We start from the raw sequence: 22909 nt of genomic DNA, 5'->3' as shown, positions 1-22909 counted from the left end.
GAGATGGGGTGAGGGGCTGGAAGAAGCAATGGGGGACTAGAACCTGAAGCCCAGTGGCCAGAGCCTGCTGCCCTGCTACGCCAGGACTGAAGCCCAGAGCCTGAGCCCAACTGTCCATGGGAAGGTAGGAAACTCACTGGCTGCCTAGTCCTACAGCGTTGTGCCCCAGGTGACTCCAGAGGGGGGCAGGGACAAACTCCTGGCCCTGCCCCAGCAACCTGGTGGCCCCAGCAACCAACACCAAGGCAGTGCATCCAAGGGTAACAGGAAAGGGGAGGGGGCGCTACTTTCCCTCCCCAACTCCATCACAGTCTAGGAGGCTGTGGCCGCAAGAAAAGCCCCTGATGGCCGCATGAGGTTACAGTGGCTGCACTTGAGAAACATGAGCTGGAATGGATTCACACATAATCACATGCTGAACTACGAGTTCCACTTCCATAAGTTAAACAGAATAGGAATTTTCTTCTCATCAAAATTCCACTCTTTGCTTTGGCCATGTGATTCAGGTAAAGCAGGAACAGCTAAACACCATGACATAAGGAGAGGGTCAGGCTGTGGTGCACAGCACTCCCATACTCTCAGCATGATGAAGAAAGGCAGTAGATTGCAATGGTATACACAGATGAAGGGAAGATTTATTTCAACTAAAAAGCCCACACAGGCTTTCTTCAACCTGTCATTAGTACATACTCTTTCACTAGCATTTTCTACCCAAGTTATGCATGAACTTCAGAAACTATTCTAATAATGCCGCTTTGAATCAATAGCAGGAAACAGTTTCTGCATCACTGATTAGCCAGGGACTTGATTCAACATCAACTGAAATCAGTGGAAAGACTCCCAGGCCTTGGCTACACTCACACTTTACAGCGCTGCAACTGGGATGTGAAAAAACACCCCCCTGAGCGCTGCAAGATACAGCGCTGTAAAGCGTCAGTGTAATCAGGGCAGCAGCGCTGGGAGCGTGGCTCCCAGCGCTGCACGCTACACCCGTAAGGGATGTGGTTTACATGCAGCACTGGGAGAGCTCTCTCCCAGTGCTGCCGCTCTGACTACACTCACACTTCAAAGCGCTGCCGCGGCAGCGCTCCCGCAGTGCTGCCGGGGCAGCGCTTTGAAATTCCAAATGTAGCCATACCCCCATTTATTTAAATGGGCAGTGAATCAATCTCCCAACTGAGCAGAGTTCTATTCTACAGATGCTTATAACATTGCACATTCTGAGTAATTTCTATCTACCTAAAATCAAGGTATACAGCAAATCAACTGTTTTTTCAAGTCCATATATATTTCCCAAGCAGACCTAGCATCCTTAGGATCATTCAGAAATTGAGTTATTTACTTCAAGGATGAGACTAAATCAAGATGAGACTGTATCACTCAGTACCTGGGAAGGAAAGAGTGATGGATCAATTGAACCTTGTGAACGTCTTCCAGCAGTAACACAGTCAAGCAATAATTGTTTCAATGTGTCCTTCATCTCCAAAGCCAAACAATTTAACCAAACCTGGCAAATAAAATATAGAGGGAAGAAAAAAATCACAAATCACATAGCAAACATATTTACCACAATTGTTGGTAATGCATTTTAACCTGCTTCTCTTACCTCAACATCACTTGAGAGAAGAATTTTATTTTTAAAAGGTACAACTTCTCCCTCTAAAGATTTCATTGCAATTATGTTTTTAAAGTCCCCATCAAAGCTGACACTATTAATTCCTGTTAATCAGAAAATAACAATATCTCTTTAAATAAACTCAGCAAATGATTAAATACAATCTAGATGATTCACTGTAGAATTCTTAAACATTTGTTTCTTGATAGAGCAGTTACTTGGGAAATAGTCAAAAAAGTTGAATCAATTCTTTTTGTATATGTAACACAATATTTATGATAATTAAGTAGATGAACATAAAAAGTCCTTCAAAAGTCAGAGATATTTTGAAATTTTTTTTCACCTAATAAATGGTGAAATATCAAAAACATTTTCCTTTTCTAAGTTATGTTATGGAAACAGAAAGTAAAGAAACAATTTCTAGAATAAGTTCTTCAGTGTCAAATGACTGTACTTCTGAATAAGTACATTTTACAAATGATGACTAATGTATTATGAAAATACTAATTTAGTTTACCACCAAAAAGTTTCTTAAGATGAGACTGAATCACTGAAGGATTAGTGGACTGTCCCAAGATTTCTAATAAATCATCATCTCCAATGAAATAGAATCTAGGGAATGCTGAACGCTTTTCCTGTTTAAAAAAAAAAAAAGAATTGTTGTTTTAAGCACTGAAATATTGCTTTTTTATAAAATTATATATTAAAATAAGCAGTTGTACCTCCAGAAATTCATTCAAGGATTTTTGACATCTCTGAAGCTGATCAAGTAGGGTAATCAACGCATGCCTCATTCCTGTCCGAGCATTCAGTGATGTTATTCTATTGTCCCTCTTGATATCTATCATTATGGATCTTTAAAAAAAATATAATCTTAATTGTTTGTAAATCTACCACTGCATTTTGTCCGAATATATCTCTTTTAAACATCTGATTAAAACTCAAGACACAGATACGTAATATTCAACAGTCAATATCTGAATGTAAAAATTGCAACATTTATGTCAAATTTCTTCCAGTTAAACATTAGCTAGATCTGTCATGATTCTCCTCCTATTATACCTATCATACTGTTTCTGATCATGACTCTTCCTTTACATCAAGACCCCTCTATCCAAAAAGTCCAATCAAGTTTAAATCTTGACCATTTTTTCTTCTAAGTGCCTCCATCTCTGTCATTTCAGCTTTATTTCTAAGCTCAACTACCATATCTAAACTAAAGAAACTCAATTGTGTCTATCTTTGGACACCTCTAAAATCTACTCTCTAATAATCCTCTCTGTATGTCTTGATCAAGTAAAGTCATTTCATCTCAAATTCCTTCAATGTAATTTTTTTTGAAAGATAAGTGCTTCTCTTCAGCAAGAAATATTTTTTCATAATCCAACATCTTCTCTACTTCCTTTCTCAAATAAGACCTTCTATTTGCCTGCATTGTTCATAATAGTGGCCATCATATTTGACTCAGAACCTTCCTTCTTTCCCACATATCCCATATCAATAAATCTTCTCATCAATCATCTCTTTTACAACTCTAATTCTTTCTATATGATTGCGTCAATGCAACCTTTGCTGAAATCCTTATGCATGCCTTCATCTTCCTGCACATCCTGTTTGTTCTGTATTAATTCACTTTGAATCTTGGCTTGCAGCTGTTCAAAGGACTTTATACAAAATAGAGTTGTGTTTAATAACACTGACCTGAAGTCTTCATCAACTCTATTAAAACGTGCCTGCTCTTTGGGTAGAGCTCCACGACCGAAAATGGGTTCCAAATACACCCACTTCCTTTGAATCTGGTTTAAATTCTGCAGGTACTCATCCAGCTCAGCAAGTTTTCTTTCCCAGATAGACACTTTATCCTCAAAGCCTTTGTAATATGGAGAGTCCTTTAGGGACTGAAGAAGACAGCGATTATCTCCAACCTGGTTAACTATGTCTTTCCAGTCTTTAATTAGTTTGATAGTCCTGCTCTGGCTGTCTTCATAATCTGTTAATGTGAAGACTGCTCCAACACCCCAGAGCTCAAGTTCACGTAAGGCCTCTCTGATTGTGACTTCACCTTGTGCCCGACTATTCAAATCCTATTTTAAAATATAAAACACAAAAAAAATTACTATTTATATAATAGAAAACATATAAATGAAGAGAGGAAAACAGTTTTATTAAAAAAATAAACATCTTCAGTTTCCAAAAAGGAATAACAGCATATAGAACATATAAAAAATTAATAATTTTACTTGTGAAATAATTCATACCTTAAGTGCTGCTGCTTTTTCTACAATTACATCTGACACTTTGAGTAGATCTCCAAACAACAAATTCTCTAGACTAGTGCCTCTAGGGAGACCAAGAAGACGAAAGAGGTCCAGCCAATGATCTGGAGACAGGTGTTCTCCTCTAACATATTTCAGGACAGGAAGTGTCATCTAAGGGAATATGCAAATTGGAATATACCAAGTTTTTACAATGACTATATCTGTTCAGTCCTACTGTCATGTACTGTGAAAACATAACAAAAATATATTTTCCCACTATGTATTGAAAATAAATCTGTTTAAATTGAGATCTGCTTTGTATTTTCAATACACTAATTTTAGCATTTGGTATTATGCCATTAAGGCTGTTTTATTACTAAATGTGTGTCAAACAAATTGAGAAAAAACTGTAATGATTGTCCTGTTCACTGAAAGAAGCTCAAATGTACTTTGAAATGAATGATATGTTTAAAAATAGTTGCAGGAGATATACAAAATATCCTTAAGGCTCACTTTTATATTTACATGGAGGTCTGTTTGTGTATTAGAGTGAAGCATATTACCCAGTAATACCGGAAAGCATTTTGCTTTGATTTCCCTTTGTATAATGAGGATCTTACTTTGTATTTGTCCACTTCTTTTTGCAACTTCACAGTCATTACAGTGTGTTCTTCCATCTTCCTCAGCTTATCATGCCAGTTCAACAAGAATTCCTCAAACAGGTAAGTCTTACTCCTATATAAAAATTAAATTTTAAAAAGAGCACAATAACACAGTTCTCCAATAACCAACAACTATACATAAAAGTTTAAAAACAAAATCAGACCTAAAAGTAATCCAGTCTTCTTTGGCTTTTTCCTGAAAACCTTGATGAAATTCTTCATATAGTGCCCATACTTCTGCACAGTTCTCAATATCTCTACATACAGCTTTTGCCAAAGAGAAATCAGGCTCTTCTAATTCAAAATGATGGCAGTCCTCGCTAAATAAAAAGATCATTGCATTGTTATAATATTGCATATTGACGTTATGATCCTGGACATGCTGTCAGACATGCTTAACTTTACCAATGTGAGTAAGTCCACTGACTTCCATGTCCAGAAGAACACATTATGTTGCACTCCCCAAGCAGAAAAGAAAGTAGCATAAGAGACAATTATCATATGCAATGGCCTTTCCTAGCAGTCACTGCTTTCTTCTTTTTTTCATTCCTTTATATTAAGAGTACTAATTTGTCTCCCAAAAACATAAAGGAAAAAATAAATTAACTTTAATTATCTTTCTCTGTAAGTAGAATCCTATATAGAATCACATGCCATTTAGTGTATAAATTCAGTTGTTTCAAAGCCTAAATATTTTCAGAAACTTCCACTTCACAAGTGTCAGTGAAGATTAAACTATACATTGAAATACAATTAAAATAGGATTTATTAAATTATTTGTTGTGTTCATATTTAGTTAACTATAGTTCGTATTGTCTGACCCACCAAAAAGCTGCTGCTGCATGATTTACTGCAGAACATCCCTAAAATAATGTGCTATATACAAAGAAATACACATACATCAGTTTTTTCTTTGTGGCTTCAAGTTCATCAAACTCAATTTTCTTTTCCTTTATGGTCTGAGCACTTTTCTCAAGCATATCCTGATGGCCTGCTTCAATGATATCATCGCTGGGCTTTAGCTGATCCCAGCGAACTTTAAACTTTTCTAGTTCTTGAAGATACACATTAACACGTGACATCACATTTCCTTTCATTACTTCAATCTACAAACGAGTAGATAGAAAATAGAAAATAATTATCATTTTTTAAACCATCTACAGGTTCAAAATATGGGTGATGATCATGGAATCAGCTCATCTCAATTGATTAGACTCTTCCTGTTGGTATGCATACTTCCATCTTTTCATGTTCTCTGTAGGTATAAATAGGAAAAGTACTGAGGCTGCATTGGCTCCATTGAGCCCCAGCAATTCACCTGCAGGACTGTGGACATAATATTTAGCATGGATTTTTGGAAAAGTTAAAAATATTATGCAACAATATTAATAACGTGTAGTAACACGGTAAAGTTGACAAATGTTCATTTTTAAACTGCTATATTCTTTTCATTTCGGTTAATAAAAATAAATCCATGAGGTGAAACATAGTCGTGATTCTAGAGTGAGCTCCTGCACCTGGCACAGTACCCTAGCTGACTTCACTGTTACTCTGTAGGGGCTCAGAGATCATTTCAAGATCGGGGCCTACAACGGTATCAGCTGATGCTAGATGTTCTTTCTATAAAGGCTCTCATTCACGCCATTAACCTTGGTGCCAATACTAAACTGCAATATCTTCGGGGGGATGGGGGAAGGGTTACTCCAGGAGAAAAAAATGTATCTTCTAACTAATTCAAAATGAGATCAGTGCATCTCAGTGAATTACTAAACCTTCATTCTCACCTGTTCCTTAATCATAAGTTGATGACTTTCCATCATTAATTCAAATTTATCCCACATAGCTCTCAGGTTGCTGATTGTGTCTAAACCCCCACCAGCCACGGTCCGGAAAAGCTTGTTTTTATTTTCAGCTTCTTGAAGCTGGAGAAAAATCTAAAGTTGAAAAGATATTTTATACATGTATGAAAGAATTTCAATAAAATGTGGCATTTTTATGCAAACATTTGAATAAAGACACAATATTTATATATTTTCATGTTTATATTTAATTATTTTAATATTTATCAAAGTAAAACTATACAAAGGTAAACATAGGAGACAATACAGAGCAATTATAGGGACTCTTGATCCTGAAATGTGTGAAATAAAAGTGAAGGCTTACACCAAATCAGTCAATTGGACTACTCACAGGGTATGTCTATACTACGGGATTATTCCGATTTTACATAAACTGGTTTTGTAAAACAGATTGTATAAAGTCGAGTGCACGCGGCCACACTAAGCACATTAATTCGACGGTGCACGTCCATGTACCGAGGCTAGCGTCGATTTCCGGAGCGTTGCACTGTGGGTAACTATCTTGTAGCTATCCCATAGTTCCCGCAGTCTCCCCTGCCCACTGGAATTCTGGGTTGAGATCCCAATGCAAAAACAGTGTCGCGGGTGATATTGGGTAAATGTCGTCACTCTATCCTTCCACTGTGAAAGCAATGGCAGACAATCATTTCGTGCCCTTTTTCCCTGGATTGCCCTGGCAGACGCCACAGCATGGCAACCATGGAGCCCATTTTGCCTTTTGTCACTGTTACCGTATGTGTACTGGATGCTGCTGACAGATGCGGTACTGCAGTGCTACACAGCAGCATTCATTTGCCTTTGCAAGGTAGCAGAGACAGTTACTATCCCTACTGCACCGTTTGCCATGCCATTGTAAATTGGAGATGAGATGACCGTTATCAGTTGTTCTATACCATCTACTGCTGTCATGGGTGCTCCTGACTGGCCTCGCTGAGGTCGACCGGAGGCGCATGGACAAAAATGGGAATGACTCCCCGGGTCATTCCCTTCTTTATGTTTTGTCTAAAAATAGAGTCAGTTCTGCCTAGAATATGGGGCAAGTTTACTAGAGAACCAGAGAGCACAGCCGCTCCATGTCAGAGCCCCAGAGATCCCGCAGAAACGATGAGCTGCATGCCAATCTAGGGGGTGCCCCTGCAACAACTCCACCCATTGCTTCCCTCCTCCCCCAATCCTTCTGGGCTACCATGGTAGTGTCCCCCCATTTGTGTGATGAAGTAATAAAGAATGCAGGAATAAGAAACACTGACTTTTTAGTGAGATAAAATGAGGGGGAGGAAGCCTCCAACTGCTATGATAATCCAGGCCGTACAGAATCTTTTCTTTAGACATGAAAGGGGGGGGCTGATAGAGCTCAGCCTCCAGTTGCTATGATGAAGACAGTTACCAGCCGTTCTGTACCATCTGCCGGGGATGACCAGGAGTCATTCCCATTTTTACCCAGGTGCCCCCGGCCGATCTCACCGAGGCCAGCCAGGAGCACTCATGGGCTGATGATGACGATGGATAGCAGTCATATTATACCGTCTGCCATCAGGAAGGGGATGCTGGTGTTCAGCACTGCAGCACCCTGTCTACCAGCAGCATGCAGTAGACATATGGTGACATTGAAAAAAGGCGAGAAATGGTTTTTTTCCCTTTTCTTTCGGGGGGGAGGGGAAGGGTGTAAATTGACGACATATACCCTGAAACACCCAGGAAAATGTTTTTGACCCTTCAGGCACTGGGAGCTCAGCCAAGAATGCAAATGCTTTTCAGAGACTGCAGGGACTGTGGGATAGCTGGAGTCCTCAGTCTCCCCTCCCTCCCTCCATGAGCATCCACTTGAATCTTTGGCTTTCCGTTAGGCTTGTCACGCAGCATTGTGCTGTGGCCTCTGTCTATCATAGCCTGGAGATTTTTTCAAATGCTTTGTCATTTCGTTTTCTGTAACGGAACTCTGATAGAACAGATTTGTCTCTCCATACAGTGATCAGATCCAGTATCTCCCATACGGTCCATGTTGGTGCTCTTTTTGGATTTGGGACTGCATCGCCACCCGTGCTGATCAGAGCTCCATGCTGGGCAAACAGGAAATGAAATTCAAAAGTTCGCGGGGCTTTTCCTGTCTACCTGGCCTGTGCATCCAAGTTCAGATTGCTTTCCAGAGCGGTCACAATGGTGTACTGTGGAATACCGCTCGGAGGCCATTACCATTGATTTGCGGCCACACTAATCCTAATCCGACACGGCAATACCGATTTCAGCACTACTCCTCTCGTTGGGGAGGAGTACAGAAACCGGTTTAAAGAGCCCTTTATATCGATATAAAGGGCCTCGTTGCGTGGACAGGTGCAGGGTTAAATCGGTTTAACGCTGCTAAATTCGGTTTAAACGCGTAGTATAGACCAGGCCACAGGCACAGGCATCCACTCACGTGGATCAAAGCTTTAAAAAATATATATATATACGTATGAAAACAGCAAGCACGAGGAGAGAAGTTGAGAACAAATGGGAAATCTATTAATATATTAGAAGAAGAACACATTTATAGTCTGAAAATAAGGAGAAAAATTAAGTCACCTGATTGTTTCAGAGATTATTTTTTCATACACTAAAAAAGCCCAATCAGTTAAAAATCACTACAAGAATTATGATTAAGTAACACTATAAAAGTCAGAAAAATTGAAGTAGAAGACGACATTAGAGAAAATTTCCCAAAATGTCCTGTTTTGTGTGCATTCATTTCACAAGGAAGTGAAGACGACAACAGGTACTGAGAGACTCAGGGACAGTATGGATTATGGAGGCTTAATCCCTTCCAATATCCACCTCCTCCACAAAACAAATTCTACAGAATTTAAGTATTCATTTGAAAAAATATATACGTACATACATATACATATACACACACACACACTTCTAGTTGTTACAACAAAGTCAAACCAATACAGTATTATCTTACTGAGTATGAAGACAAAGTGACTGAAATAATAGCTGTAAGAAAAGGGTGAAGCGCCCATTCTTTGCAATCAAGTGTTTGGTGTTGAAGACTAGTAATGACAATTCAGTGTAAATGTTTTTAATTAATTCACTGACAATCACTTCAGCAGAATCACATTTATCCAACATTCTTAGATGCAGTAGCAAATGTAAACGGAAGGTGATCCTGCCATAATTTTTTTAAAAAGTTCTTTTTTAAGTAGCAAAGCCCTGCAATATAGTTTGCTTGCTCTCTCTCTTACTCTCAGCAACTTGATACCTTCCTGGTGAGTTCATTCCCTGCATAAGTGTGGTCTGCAGAAGAAAACTCAGCTGCCACTAGGCTTTCCATTGGTACCAGCCTAAATATGCATCATATTAAAGAAGCAAGGATTTTTAAAGATGAAGCTAAAATTTAATCAAAAGATCTTAAGATCTGCCCCTCCCCCATTTTAATAGAAGCCAAATGTTATCACCATAGTCTAAAGCAGGGATCGGCAACCTTTCAGAGGTGGTGTGCCGAATCTTCATTTATTCACTCTAATTTAAGGTTTCGTGTGCCAGTCATACATTTTAACGTTTTTAGAAGGTCTCTTTCTATAAGTCTATAATATATAACTAAACTATTGTTGTATGTAAAGTAAATAAGGTTTTTAAAATGTTTAAGAAGCTTCATTTAAAATTAAATTTAAAATGCAGAGCCCCCCCGGACTGATGGCCAGGACCCAGGCAGTGTGAGTGCCACTAAAAATCAGCTCACGTGCCACCTTCGACACCCGTGCCATAGGTTGCCTACCCCCGTCTAAAGGTCCTGGGAAACCACTCTGGTTTTGAATTTGCTGTATAAGTGTGGTGTGGTGATATGAACCAGTATAACAAATAGTACAATAAATGGCAGAAAACACAAGGAAGAATGGCAAGAAAAACATTAAAAGCAACAACAACAAAATGTTGTAACAAACTCTACTAATAATACTTTGAAAAGTATTTTGCTCAGGCATACTAAACATGACTAAATTTTTTGCCTAGATATTTTCCTGACTATGATCAAATAAAATCCTACCTCTGCTTTTTTTTCTTGTAAATTTCCATACTTTAAGTTATCTTCTCCAATTTCATCTACAGTCTGGGGCCTAACTATTAATGCTTCCATGGCATCAGTAAGAAACGATGAAATATCATGTAGATGAGCTATGTAAAGAATATGGGAAAACAAAATTATTACAAATAAAAATATCCATGATATCAGTCTTAAAATCGGATAAATATGTGTGCAAGACGGTCACTTGGACTGCATGAAAGATGGTCCAGTTGTTACAGGATTAACCTGGGCCTGTGGAGACCCAGGCTTAATTCTCTATTCCACTTACTCTGTACTCCAGTTTTCCAACCACAAAATGAGGACAATAGCACTTCCCTACCTCACAGTGGCTGTTGTGAGGATACTTATGCTCAAATAAATGTGTTAGTCTCTAAGGTGCCACAAGGAGTCCTCGTTGTGTTTTCCGATAATAAAGCAATAAAAGTCATATAAACATGACAGATTGATAACAGGGCAATAAGGGGGAATAAGAATTACCTCTGCACAGGTATCTAGGCTATGGGTCCAGTTACATACTCCTTGCTCTCTCAGAGCAGGTGGGCAGGAAGGAGTGGTAGATGGTTTTGTATCAGGCCCTTAATGGAAAACTAAAAACATACTACTTTTGCTCCAAAACAACTTTGGCACTTCAGTATTCCCAAGGATAAAAGATTTTTTTTTAAATAAAAAGGTTACTATATGTAACAAACACAACAAAAGGAAAAGCAAAAAAAAAAAATACAAACCACCAACCAGCCACCACCGTATCTCAAAATTATTTACCTTGTATGGACTTTCTTAAAGATAGAACAAGAACATCATAAAGCTTCTGAATAAGATCATCAATCACAGTCTTCACAGGATTGCAATTTACAATTAAACAATCTATCTTGATGGTGCTTCAAGATTCAGTATGACACATTCCAAAATATAAAAGAAAAAGAGAAAAGATTAGAGGCAATATGCTCATTAAGATATATATTATATAATAAACTTTAAAAACTGTCATTTCAATACTTTATAAATTAACTTTAATATTTTCAGTTTTACAGTTTAATATTTTGCTCAGAAAATTGTTCATATAGAAGTACACAAATAAATGTGGCTTAATGTGTTTATATGTAATTATGTTCAAATACTATAATCACTGCATATACAGTTTTACTGGAAGCAATTACAAGCTAAGACCCTGATCCTGCATGTACTTAACTTTACACATGAATACTGTCACTAAAGTCAAAGGATCTACTACACATGAACAAAGTAAAGTACATATTTAAGTACTGGCAGGTTTGGAGCTTCAGATCTTGATCCTGCAACAGTATCTGCTAACCTAGACTTCTGCACTCTTGCAGTGCACTGACATCCATATGGATGGGGATTCACAAGTACAAGGGTCCACACTGGCATATCTCAATGTGGGATCAAGGCCTCAGGGCCGAATCCTAAAAACACTTAGGCATGAATTACTCACGAGCACAAGTGTTTGCAACATCAGGCCCTAAAGGTCTCAAGTACTTATTAACTGGAACAGTACTTAGTAAATTCAACTGTTAAGAGCTGCAAGCACTATGCCTAGTGTATGTGTTTGATCAGGCCTTAATCTATAAGGGCCTGACTCAATTCCCATGAAGTCAATGGGAGTCTTTCAATTGATTTCAATGGGAGTTTGAATTGGACTCAAAGTCAAAAAGTTCTGTAATACTAATCTGAAGAAGGAGGAGTTAAAAAAATTAGAAAGGTACATAGATGTTAAAAAGCAGTGCTGAAATTCTGCTTAATTTTTCTCATATAAAATATATATTTCTATTACGCTATTTACACTAGAATGATTGGCCAGTGAAAGCATCCGTTGTTCATACACAAAAATGTTTAGGTAAACTGTACCTTGGAAGGCGTTCCACTTCTTTCCCTTTCCCTTTTAATGCTTTAAAGTTTTTTTCCCAATCTTGTTCACTAGAAAGATGTTTCTCCACCAGAGTTTCCATATCTACTTGCCCAATTATAATCCATTCCTTTTCAATATTGTATTTGATTATGAAGAAAATAAGTAAGATGTTAAGATTATGAAGCATTAATTGACATTAATATTAATAAAAAGAGTAATCTATTTTTATGTTCTTAATCTATCATTTTTTAAAATAATTTGCATCCTTTCAACTCAATCATTTTAACCATAACAACTGGAGGTTCTCTTCTTCACACAAAAATATTTTACATTCGTCTGTGCTCAGATCAGAAGGCATAGACTGGTATAACATGGCCACACTTTTTAGTGATACTGAAAAACAAATCTTGAACAAGGGGTACGGTCTCTTACAATATTAAGACTTCAACGGGAACTACAAATATACTTCAAGGGACGCATGTGCTTAAGGGTTTTGTTGACTAGGGATGGACTTACTCATATGCTTAAAATTAAGCCTATGTTAAGTGCTTTGCTAAATTAGAACCAGAATGTACAGAGACCAGGAGTGCTGGAACAATTTTTATAGTGGGAGTGCTTAGAGCCATTGAATAACATTGTAGACCCTGTATATAATGGAAACTACTTCAAGCCAGGGGGTGCTGCAGCACCCCTAGTTCCAGCACCTATGACAGAAACTAACAAAAATCAGTGCTCCATTTCATCTAAAATTATTCATCCCTAAAAATAATTGTAATTAGGTCTAAAACAAAAAGTCTGACTCAATTAAAATACTGTACAAACCTTAAATTGGTTTGAAACTTCTGCCAGTCTTCTGAACAAATCCTCTGCTTTATTGAAAGTAGTCAGAAATCCATTTGCATTTCTTTCAGTCATAATAGTGAAGATGGACTCCTCTTCTGTTTCACTCACTCCTCTAAACTGATTTGGAATGGAGATGAATCTCTTCATTTCTCTGTAGTATCTAGCTCGTACTTCTTCAAAAGGGGGTTTGAATTGTAATCTTCCTTGTCTAGAAAGCGAAACAAACCATATAAAAATTAATATTTTAGACAATTTCCAGCTATAATATTTTAACAGTAGGAAAAAATATCTTACTTATAAGTTAAATCAATATTTATTTCTGGTAGATTCTCATTGAGTGCCTCCAAACCCATTTGATATTGATGCTCCAGAGCTTTATAGAGTTGATGATTCCAGTGTTGTCTCCATGCTTTCATATCACGAGGAAGAAAACCCTAAAATGTAATAACATTTATTTAATTTACATATCTTTCCTCAGTGCATAATGAGACTGTGGAACTAGTGCTACAATATGTCACTGAGCCCAGGAACTTAGTAAGATTCAAGAGGGACTAGATGTTTATGTGGATAATAAGAAAAAGTGTTATAACACTTAGTGCAAACGAAGAGTTAGAGATAAAAATATCTCATGCTTCAGGGCTTAAGAAAAACTCTATTACATGTTAGGATGAGGTTTTTATGGAAGCAGATTGTCCCACATCTGTCTACTGTGGAGTGCCTGCACCTTCCTCTGAAGCATCTGGTACAGGCCACAGTTGGAGACAGGATACTGCACTAGATGAGCCAGGGATCTGATCTGGTATGAACATACCTATGTTTCTATGATTTAGAAGACTATCTTCAGGTACCTGTTTTTGAAAATCCTGTGTGATTTGAAGAATTAGTATTTCTTAATAAATACATTTTAGATCTTGTCTCTCAAAGCAAGGACATTAGTCACTAAAGACAGTCTCTACAGGATGAAAGCACATTAGTAGGAGTGATTAAAGAGAATTTTACTGGAATCTGTTGGATTGCACTGTGAGGAAATCTACAGCTACAACATGCAATGCAGTTCAATGTCAGTAAAAAGTTACTTTGTAAACCAATCACACTACTGCAGCAAATTTTCAAAGGACAAAAGGAATGATAAATTTCTTAACTGATCATTCTTTTTGTTAGCAGTTTCTCTCCTCATTCATCACAAATGGATTATTCCTCTCACCTGTGGAATTCAGACAGTCTAATGCTGTTGCTGGAGTTTCCAGGTCTGAGTCTTGCCCTTAAACTAAGGACCCCAGAAGAGTTCTTCCAAAGCTCTAGAAACACTCCATTAACTAAAAAACCAATTTAAAATGGTCTATGGTAACCTTAAGGAGGCAATTGTCTTTAAGTCCCTCTTTAGAGAAAAATGTTAACATGTTACAAATTGTATTCTGGTCATTTACCAGTCCACCAGGGTGAGGTGAATGAGGAGAGTTGTTAACAGGAAGAACATTATCATCAGATAAGAAATTTCTCATTCTGCTGCATAGCTACTCTCCTCATACACAATAAATGGGAAGTAGTGAACAGTAATCCACAGAAGTGGAAGGAGAGGACAAAGCAGAATTGTAATTATTATTACAGCATAATAATAAGCAGAAATGGAAGTTCCCTCCACATGATACAAAAGCTTTGTAATTTAAGGAATTATTTGCAGCACCTTTCTACTAAAGGATGGTTCTGCGGAGGAATGGAACCCACTTTGCAAATCTTCCTTGGATAAAGCTCAGACTATTTCTTCTCCCAATGCAATTAAGTACCTTGTACAGGGAACCCCAATTCTCTCCATGAATTGCTTCCCAAATGCACAGCACGTCAACTGGTACAGGATTTTAACATCTTGCCTGCAGAGAGGCCTTAAGACCCTGTCATTTTGGATGGAATAAGATGAACAGGGGAGATTGGTGTGTATACTCTGTATACTTTAGAGCTCTAGCAATTCCTATTTATGCCACAACCTTTCCAAGAGAGTGCCAAGGTTTGGAACAAATGATGGGAAAACTATTTCCCAGGGACCATGAAAAGAAAAATTTACCTTATGCAGAAAGGTTTCTGGAGCGGTGACAACAGCAGTTTGGCTCTTGTACAGATAATTGAACTAATTTCAAAACCTGTCTTTTGGAGGTAATGGCAACTAAAAAGGCTGCCAAAGGCTTCTCTAATCTATCAATCTGATTAATTCTGACACGTGATACTCAGCTGGGGAGTCTGATATGCCTGTCACACCATTATCCTGTTCTGATGTTTGGTTTTAGGACCCCCACCAAATATCCTGGAGGAACTCTAGTGCAGCTGAGGTCACCAGAACTTTCTGATTATTTAAATTATTTATTAGTATTATGGTAACATCTAGAGGCCAGAACACCATTGTGCACAACCATTTAAGGGTATAATCCCATAACTGCTGATGTCAATAGAAAAACTCCCCTTGACTTAAATGGTATCAAAAGAGCATTCCTTGCTTTGGCTTATGTAATAGCAGTGTCACCAACTCTTATTGTTAAAATATAGTACTGTGTAATTAGTACTTCGCAGGTAAGGAAGGGGAAAAAAAAACCTCATCATTATTTAAAACAATGGTCACCAACCGGTCGATTGTGTTCGACTGGTCGATCCTGGAGGATCTCCCAGTCGATCGCGATATCTGGCTGCTCAGTTGGGCTGCCACTAAGACAGGCTCCTGGCCTCCCCCACCCCACACCACTCCCAGAAGCAGCCAGTGCGGACCCGGGCGGGGAGGGAGGCAGGGGCCTCTCTCCGCACTTCCGCACACTGCTCCTATCTGTAAGCACCGCCACCACAGCTCCCATTGGCCGGGAATGGGAAGCACTGGTGAATGGGAGCTGCGGGGGCGGTGCTTGCAGAGAGGGGCAGCACACGGATCCACGTACTGCCTGCCCCTTCTCAGTGGCCACAAGGGCGCATTGGTGTTTTCCAAGAGTGGTGTGGGGCCAAGGTGGGCAGGGAGCCTGCCCTAGTGGCAGTCACGCTGCCTCACTGACTGGGAGCCACTGGAGTAAGTGCTGCCCGGCGAGAGGCCATACCCCAACCCCTAGCCCTGAGCCCTCTCCCAGAGCCAGCATCCCAAACCCCCTCCTGCACCCTGAACCCCTTCCTGCACCCTAGCCCTGAGCCCTTCTTGGAGCCAGCACCCCATATGCCCTCCTGCACCCCAATCTCCAACCCTGACCCCTTTCCTGGAGCCAGCACTCCAAACTGCCTCCTGCACCCTGAACCTCCTCCTGTACCCCAAGCGCCAACCGTGAGCCCCCTCCCAGAGCCAGCACCCCAAACCAGTTCTGTGCCCCCTCCTGGAGCCAGCACCCCATGCCCCCTTCTGCACCCCAACCTCCTGCCCCAGCCCTGATCCCACTTCCAGAGCCAGCATACTGTACCCTCTCCTGCACCCCAACCCTGCCCCACTCCAGAGCCCCCTCCTGCACCCAAACTCCCTCCCAGAGCTTGTACCCCTCACCTCCTCCTGCTCCCCAACCCCCTGTCCCAGGCTTAGCTCAGAGCCCCCTCCCACATTACAAGCCCCTCAGCCCCAGCCCAGAGCCCGCATCCCGTCCCAAACCCCTACTCTAGCCCAGTGAAAGTGAGTGAGGGTGGGGGAGAGCGAGTGACAGAAAGGGGGGGGATGGAGTGAGTGGAGCGGGGCTTTGGGAAAGGGGCGGGGCCTCAGGGAAGTGGCAGAGTAGATCCTGGGTTGCCCTTAAACTCAAAAAGTGATCTTGGGTGTAAAAAGGTTGGAGACCACTGATTTAAAAAGTAAATGCACATCTAAATTTAAAGTCTACACATACATCCTATGCTGCCTTGGGATCTTAGATTTTTGGAACAAAAGCCTTGTAGTTCACCTTTGCATTTTTGTTATTAATATTTCGTTACTGAAAATTCCATTTAAAATTACTTCATAGCCTACAATATAATAATGAAACCATGCCTGTGACTCAAGGCTGGCAAAACCAGTTCTTAGTTCCTGTAGTCCATCCTTCCAACGCTGCTGCTGCCGCAGTAGATCAATGTTCATGAGAACTACAACCTTTTAAAAGAAAGAAATTTAAATGTGCTAAATATTGTACTATTATTTGTCATCAATGAAAATGGAAGAAAGCACAGTCCAGAAAATGTTATTTCAATTTCATTATTAAAACATACCTTTTCAATGAAGTTAGTATGCCACTTTCTTAGTTTTCTGTTTTCAGTGGAAAGCCGTTCAGCAGCAGCTTGTAGTTTTTGAATGTATGCTTCTAATTCTTTAGGGTTATCCCACGTTATCTGTGTCTTTCCCCCAGAGCCAGCTTTCGAATGCTGGGGGAAAGAAAATATTTCAAGGTTTAATGACAAATGTAGAGCTAAATAATCAGTTTGCAATCTAGTCCATAGTAAGGGACATCTTCAGAAGGAGATTGTCACTTGGAGTTAATCTCTCTCACTGTCTCCCTGCTGCTTCAGGAAGTAGTATATTGTCGCAGCATATGCTCTGTAACACACTGGTGTAACTAAACTAGTCAGTGGGTTAAGGGGGGAGGAATCAAGGCTCTGCCCACTCCCCAGCAGCCTGACCGAGATGAAGGATATAGCCAATATGCACAGCTTGGAATGCCACAGAGATGCCACACATCCCCTCTGCTTCCTTGCATCTTTGCTCAGAGTGAACCATGAACTGATCCACAACTACTTACTTCTCCAAATTTACACTTTCTCCATGAAAGTAGTAACTGTCTGAAAATAGAAGTTTTTACAATGTACTTTTGGACAATCTGACTTGCAGTTTACGCGGATGACACAGACTTTTTGTAGTTTTCCTTGTTTTTTTGGAACACGTCTTGCTAAGGTTACATTTTAAAAATTATAGAAGAAGGCCCACGCTTGCATGAGATTTTAAATACATTCCTGAATCAAGAGATACAGCACATGATTTGCAGCCCAGGGAAGAGGCGCCATAATGGCCTTAAGCCACTTTTGTGCCCTCCAATCCTGGGCCATTTGGGGGGCTGGAGAGACCTCCAGTGCAACCTATAGCTAGTCCTGGAAGACTGTCTAAGTTACAGTAGCCTCCCCAGACTGCCTTATGAGCCAATCTCTGCAACACTTCATGCTGTGACCCCACCCCTAACATGTCCCTCCTGTCCCTAGCTATGCCAGGGCTTGTGAGGGGTTCTCTGGAGGCAGTGTTCCAGCTGCTTTCAACAATGCTTGCACTGGGGTACCTTCCTTAATGAGATATGAGGCCCTTAGAGCCTCTTTGCAGCACTCAGGCCCTTTTCACAGCATAAAGGGGCGCAAGCAGAACAGAGGATCATACCAGACTATACCTAAGAAACAGTGAAACTCATGATGTACAAAATGCTTGTCAATGAATAAAGTAAATAAACAGCAAAAATAGAGGAAAAAATTCTTCAGTCTTTCCCTTATAGTAATCTCAAGAGTTATCTGCACCAGTGCTATGTTAAATAAATTCAGACAGTAGGGTAAAGTTTTAAAGTAATAGTGTCCCTTTAAAGTAGGGAATGGGGAGGAAGAAAAGAAAAAAAAATACATGAATGTCACCAATTAGGACACTTTCTAAAAATCCCTCTATATTTAAAACTCCTTAAAATAAGGTTCTAGTACATCCTTTAAAAAATGGTGAACCTCTTCTTAATCAACTGTAAACCAACACCTTGGTTCACAAAACAAAAATATTTAAGTCTTTGACCATTAACCCAGAGTAACAAATAGTATCCATAAGTGAAAAAAAAAATGCATACAGAGAATTTTTAATTCTTCCATCTAAAATTATAAGCTGTATATTTTCAAACAGTCCAAAATAGTCTCAGAAATAATAAACCTAAAGAGGGAGAGAATTCCAAAAGCCACATTTTTTATGATCTACGTTTTTAGAGACATAAGAGTTAAACTATTCCTTTTAATTAATTTAAAGAATAAAAAACACATATATGTATTATATGTACAAAATAGACAAAAACTGTTAAAGAAGAAATACTCCACAGAAGATACAGACTCACGTATCTCTCTATTCTCAAAACCAGCAAAAGGTTGAAAGGACATGCACATGATATATTTTACTTCTTTTTATATGTGTAAAATATATACCACCCATTCTCTGGCCACATGTTCATAAAAATTCAAATAATATACATGATATGTCAAGACATAACAAATTACACTTTTACCCCAAGTTGGCCCTTATAGGCATCACCTGCAAGCCTCCCCACCATACACATGCACACCAAGTAAAGACCTTGGTAACTATGTGGACCTGACAGAATGTCCTAAAGGGAAACAAAATCAAGCTATTTTGCCCTTACAGGAAGAGCACTAATAAGTCGTTCAAGAAGAATAATCTGCCGCCAGCCTCAAAATGTTCAAATCTGAGGCCTGTCCTCAGTTGACCTCAACAGTCATAGTGATAAATAGAGTGCCTCCTGGAAAACTAGGACCCAAATCATATACTGTAGTGCTTTATAGTTCAACACCAATCTTGAATTGCAACTTGTCATAAACATACAGCTTCAGGCAGCATAAAATCCCTTTTGCCCTGTAAAGGGTTAATTCCTCTTTTACCTGTAAAGGGTTAAGAAGCTCAGATAACCTGGTTGGCACCTGAACAAAAGGAACAATAAGGAGGGAAGATACTTTCAAATCTGTGGGGAAAGGTTTTTGCTTGTGTCTTTGTCAGCAAAGAACCAGGGCAGGAAAAATACATCTCCTTAAGTATATCTGGACTAAGCATCTAGTATTGCAGAAATAGTAAGTAATAGCAAAGAAATGCGTTCAATTATCTTTTGGTTTAGCTTGTGAATTTTCCCTGTGCTAAGGGGGGAGGTTTATTCCTACTTTTGTAACTTGAAAGTTTTGCCTAGAGCAGCAATTCTCTCTGTTTTTGAATCTTTTGTTATTCTGTAAAAGTACTTACCATACTGATTCTACAGAGGTGATTCTTTTCCCTTTTCTTTCTTTATAATGAAGTCTGGTTTTTTTAGAATCTGGGTCTGGTCTATGCTCACCTTCTTACCCAGCTGGTTGGTAGAGTATTCTCAAGTCTCCCCAGGAAAGGGGATGCAAGGCTTTGGGAGATATTTTGGGGAAACAGGAACTCTAAGTGGTCCTTTTTCTGAATCTTTGTCTAACTCACTTGGTGGTGGCAGCATTCTGTTCAAGGACAAGGTGGAATTTGTGCCTTGGGAAAGTTTTTAACCTAAGCTGGTAAAAATAAGCTTAGGGGGTCTTTCATGCGGGTCCCTACATCTGTACCCTAGAGTTTAGAGTGGGGAAGGAACCCTGACACACCTGAAAATAAATAGGAAACCAGTGCAAATTTCTGAAAACTACTGTAATATTGTTTATATCACCACCATTATTGAAGTACACAGCCACATTCTGCCCCATCTGTAACTTCCAACTGGTCTTTAAGAGTAAAAAGCACATTAAAATAATCAAATATGGAGGTAAAAGAGGCATAAGTAACTGTGGAAAGAACGACATCTGAAAGAAATGGTCATAATTGTCTAGCTAAATGCAGATGAAAGAGATGTTCTCAGTCAGTTATAAAATCTGTTCTGCAGAGATGTTCTGCAGTGATAAAATCAATAGGCTAATAAATATTCACAAAAAGATAACAGCACATGAAATACGTTGCCAAAGTTTAAAGCAACAAAGAAGGATTCCTTTACCTTAATGATCTGTTCAAATGCTAAGGCAGACTGTAACATCATTGGCTTCTGACTCTGAATCATTTGTTGATCAATTGAATTGTAAAAATGTGCCACCTATAAAACAGACACGATTTATTGTTATATATAAGCAGCATATTTCCATTTATATGCCAATAGTTTTTAATACTTGTAATATATTCCAGAGAGCATTGCCAATTTCAATATTTTCAAGACTTACATTTTATCAATATGATTGTTAAGAAGATATTTAACAAGTATATATAACATGTCATTTTAGAACATGTGATCATGTTTCCCTTTAGAGACTGGCCCTAGCAATTATAAGATGGATTTGACCAGAAGATTTTGCTGGTTGCCAGAGACCTTCCAGTAAAAGCAATCACACCTTATTCTTTGCAATAGAACACAAAATATTGGACGTGTGGTGTGATGGGTTCAGTCACAGAGACCCCTTGGGACTGTCACCTGACGTGCTGGAATTACCTCTTAAGCCTGTTTTCCACTGCAAGCTTGGGACTCTAGAACCCTTCCTTGTTGAGCCAGACACACTAGTCTGCTGCATCACAGACTCAGGTCTGGTCCACGTCCCCAAAGCTGCAGACTTTAACCAAAAACTGCTCAGCAAGTCACCTTTTTCCTGCACCCAGACACCCAGTACCCAATGGGATCCAAACTCCAAATAAAACTATTTTGCTCTGTATAAAGCTTATATAGATTAAACTTATAAATTGTCCATGCTCTATATACTGATAGAGAGATATGCACAGCTGTTTGCTCACCCAGGTATTCATCACTTACTCTGGGTTCAATAATAAACAAAAGTGATTTTATTAAGAATGAAAAATAGGATTTAAGTGGTTTCAAGAAATAACAGACAGCACAAAGTAAGTTACCAAGCAAAATAAAACAACACACACAAGTCTAAGCCTAATACATTAATAAACTGTATACAGGTAAATCTCAGAGATGTTCCAATATGCTTCTTTCACAGACTAGACTCCCGTCTAGTCTGGGCCCAATCCTTTCCCCTGGTAAAGTTCTTGTTAGTTCCAGCTCAGGTGGTAACTAGGGGATTTCTCATGACTGGCAGCCTCCTTTGTTCTGTTCCACTCCCTTTTATATCTTTGGCACAATGTAGGAATCCTTTTTCTCTGGCTTCCCACCCTTCCTTCTAAATGGAAAAGCACCAGATATAAGATGGATTCCAGTATCATGTGACATGTTCAGATGTCCTGTGAGACTTCATTACTTACTGGCTGGCATCCACATATACAGGAAGGCTTACAAGTAAACAGAGTCAATTGTCCTAGTTAATGGGAGCCATCAAGTTTCCAAGCCACCATTATAAGTTTGCACCTAAAGAGGCTATATATTTACCTTAAGTGGAAAATTGCTAATGGCTCTCTTTATTGTAATATCTCATAGTGAATTTCAAAAACAGGTTAATTTTTAATACTGCACTAAAACATTTGTGTGCGCGTATTTCTTTATTTTTGTTCAGTTTTTAGGCTTACATTTATTTCCAGTATTATCATCATTCAATGTTATTAAATTGTTCAAGAGACACATTGTAGCTTTAATAAAGATAAAGGATTATAGCAGAAAGTTTATTAGCCTGATAATCATAATGACAATATAATGGTCTGGAAATACTCTACCATTAATACATAGAAATCAGTACAGATAGTGGTTATAGTTTATCATCTCATACCTGCTTGAGGATAACTGCTTGCTTGCAGAATTTTTGTGCAGTGTTTGCAACTTGCTGTATTTTAGCAGGAATAACAAAGCCAAGTGCAGATAACTGACGCACTTCTCTTAGGAGAGTCACCAAACGATCCGAATAATGTATTTTTAATTCTCCATCACAATGATCCAGCTCCATAATAGGACTACTAGCTTGCATGCTAAACCAAAATTAATATTAAAAATTACCAAGTATGATTTGTCCAGGATCCTTTCCAAAATTCCAAAATACTGCATAACATTTACTTTTTTTCTGACTATTTTTTATTTTAAAGTTGTTAATTCTA

The 22909-nt window shown here is 39.0% G+C and overlaps 1 protein-coding gene across 1 annotated transcript in view; it reads right to left on the bottom strand.

The window, feature by feature from the left end:
- DYNC2H1 (dynein cytoplasmic 2 heavy chain 1) overlaps positions 1–22909 on the bottom strand; it is a 362438-nt gene that overhangs the window by 313442 nt on the left and 26087 nt on the right. Inside the window, 19 exon segments of the mRNA XM_030560509.1 lie at positions 1388–1507; positions 1607–1719; positions 2133–2250; positions 2338–2470; positions 3317–3699; positions 3874–4044; positions 4494–4608; positions 4700–4855; positions 5436–5641; positions 6320–6469; positions 10419–10546; positions 11220–11335; positions 12324–12451; positions 13147–13375; positions 13462–13601; positions 17138–17236; positions 17353–17505; positions 20874–20969; positions 22588–22783. Of these exon segments, the coding sequence (XP_030416369.1) occupies positions 1388–1507; positions 1607–1719; positions 2133–2250; positions 2338–2470; positions 3317–3699; positions 3874–4044; positions 4494–4608; positions 4700–4855; positions 5436–5641; positions 6320–6469; positions 10419–10546; positions 11220–11335; positions 12324–12451; positions 13147–13375; positions 13462–13601; positions 17138–17236; positions 17353–17505; positions 20874–20969; positions 22588–22783 (2950 nt within the window).

Source organism: Gopherus evgoodei, chromosome 1 (assembly GCF_007399415.2).
Source record: "Gopherus evgoodei ecotype Sinaloan lineage chromosome 1, rGopEvg1_v1.p, whole genome shotgun sequence".
NCBI lineage: Eukaryota > Metazoa > Chordata > Testudines > Testudinidae > Gopherus > Gopherus evgoodei.
This window is presented reverse-complemented; position numbering and strand designations above follow the sequence as displayed.